The sequence below is a fragment of the Penaeus chinensis genome, chromosome 13 (assembly GCF_019202785.1).
Source record: "Penaeus chinensis breed Huanghai No. 1 chromosome 13, ASM1920278v2, whole genome shotgun sequence".
Classification (NCBI taxonomy): Eukaryota; Metazoa; Arthropoda; class Malacostraca; order Decapoda; family Penaeidae; genus Penaeus; species Penaeus chinensis.
The window spans coordinates 18,454,184-18,456,683 of NC_061831.1; the positions used below are offsets into that span (position 1 = coordinate 18,454,184).

General features: G+C 35.3%; 1 protein-coding gene across 14 annotated transcripts in view; it reads right to left on the reverse strand.

Moving 5' to 3' along the window:
* The window catches only part of LOC125031501 (myeloid zinc finger 1-like), a 127,937-nt gene that overhangs the window by 25,471 nt on the left and 99,966 nt on the right, over positions 1-2,500 (reverse strand). Inside the window, exons 6-7 of one of the 14 annotated variants that reach the window (XM_047622346.1) lie at positions 1,145-1,506; positions 346-467 (exon numbers count right to left, since the gene is read on the reverse strand). The exons of 11 other annotated variants lie outside the window; for them this stretch is intronic. In XM_047622346.1, coding sequence (XP_047478302.1) covers positions 1,177-1,506 — 330 coding nt within the window. In that variant the 3' untranslated portion in view covers positions 346-467; positions 1,145-1,176. Of the gene's footprint in view, positions 1-136; positions 468-1,144; positions 1,507-2,282 lie in introns of those variants that run through there. 2 more of the 14 variants (XM_047622348.1, XM_047622339.1) reach the window with 2 other exon arrangements.

Sequence of the window (2,500 nt, forward strand, 5' to 3'; positions counted from 1 at the left end):
CACACACACACACACACACACACACACACACACACACACACACACACACACACACACACACACACACACACAAATGTTTGATGAAATATATCATGTGAGCTTTAGATTTTATATATGTTTAATATCTATTATTTACCTGATGGATGGTGAACCCATATGTGGTTCTTTAAGCTACTCTTCTCTGTAGAACGATAAGGGCAAAAATTACATGCAAATGGCTTCTCTCCAGTATGTCTGCGAATGTGTCTCTTTAAGTTTTCAGTCTGAGAAGCTCTAAATGGACAATATGGACAAGCATAAGGTTTTTCCCCAGTATGAGTACGTGCATGTTTCTTCATATTTGTAGTGATACTGGTCGTGTAGGCACAGTAGGGACACTTCATGACCTTGCCGATTGAAGGAACACCCTTTTTCGCTCCTGCAGTCCCTCTCCCACCAGTCCTTTGATCGTCATTGTCCAATCCTACCTGTAGAGGACGCCCATCTTAATATAATTACAGGTAACACGTTTAATATACTTGATTAATATTTTACTGTCATGTAACTATAAACATTGATAAAGACTGTGATTGCATCTTAATTATCAAAAGTATAAACCCAAAGCTTTTAGTGAACTTTAGTGCATAGACAACTACACTTTCTTACCATTCATTTTTATTTAACAGTTTATAACACTGATGTTGAGCAGAACTTTATTTCCACTTGATATCAAGAATACTGTACATTTTTATTGTTTAAACTAACAAATATTCTGAAATAAAGTGCTCCTTAAGAGATAAATTTCACTTAAAATTTTATAGCATTTTTAGTAAATATAGAAAAAGTGTGTGTGCGTGTGCATGTGTGTGTGTGCGTGTGCGTGTGCGTGTGCGTGTGCGTGTGCGTGTGTGTGTGTGCATGTGAGTGAGTGAGTGAGTGAGTGAGTGAGTGAGTGAGTGAGTGAGTGAGTGAGTGAGAGAGGGAGTGAGTGAGTGAGTGAGCGAGTGAGGGAGTGAGTGAGAGTGGGAGAGAGTGAGAGTGAGACTGTTAGTGTGCATGCGTGTATACATGTCTTTGTGTGCACAACATAAATAAATAACATGAATTTATCATTTCAAAGATAAGAAACTAAATAATCTTTAGTTTTGTTTGACATTCACTATACCTCCAAAGATCTTCAAGACAGTATAATACAAATTACTGAAGTTGATGGGTTAACATGTGATTTTTCAAAGAGTCTTTCCTTGACGACCGATGTGGACAATAAGAACATGCATAAGGTTTCTCTCCAGTGTGGGTACGAATATGAGATTTCAGTCTGTCCTTTGTAGCAGAGCAAAAGGAACAGTAAGGGCATGAATATGGCTTCTCTCCTGTATGGGTTCGCATGTGATTTCTTAAACTTGTGGTAAATTTTGTATTGTAAGTGCAGTAAGGACACTGGTGAGTCTTGTAGAAAGGTGGAACTTCCATGCTAGGTCCTGTAATTCTTCTGCCATCCCTCAGGTCATCACTGTCCATCCCCACCTGTTGGGAATGCCCAGCTTACTTACACAGGAAAAGATAACGGAAAGGTATAAGTGACAAATCAAAACCTAGCTGTTTTAGCCACTTTGTACAGCTTAATAAAGTGTTCTTTAAAATATAATGACCACAGTAAAAGACAAGTGAAAAATAACACAAGTGTTATTTTTTTGCTAATTATGGTATAAAGAAGAGCATTGTTAAAGACTCTTTGATACGTGTTTTCTGATATGATATATTCAGTAGTATTTCAGGTATGTGTTTAGGTTCCACAAACTGGATGTATGCTAATACATGGTAAATCCTTTGATATTCAGGAGGTATTCTACAATATGCTTTCACATATAATAGAATCACATTCCCAGTTATTCTTAATTTTTTTATTTGTCTGATGTATCTAACACATGACAATTTTATGGATTTTAAGGATGGTATAAAGGAAAGTTTTGATATAAAAAAAAAAAAAAAATCTTCCAATTCTGGTCTAAAAAATTACATAGTCTCTTATTCAATATGACATGTGTAATGACACTGCTGGAAACAGAATATTTTTTCTGATCTATTACAATTTTACAAGAAGTTTACCTGCCAACATAATGAATATTATGAGGTAAAACATATAACACAAGCACATGCACATATTTTCTTTTCCTTTTGACATATCTTTTGTATAATTACAATCTTCCTTTACAAACATGCATTCCTCAAAATAATATCATGATTTTTTATGTTCTTTTCTAGCAGAAATTTATTCACCGATGTATATATATTTTTCTTACCCCATATTTTAAAGTAACTGCTAACTTCCTAATTATCATATGTTTAAAAATGATGACTCAGGATATGGCTCTTCAGAGTATCTTTTCTTGAGGAACAATAGTCACAATGAACACACTTGAAGGGCTTTTCACCAGTGTGGGTACGAATATGTTTCTGCAGGTTAGCCTTCGTTGTAGAACTAAAAGGACAGTAAGTACAGTAAAAAGGTCTTTCGCCA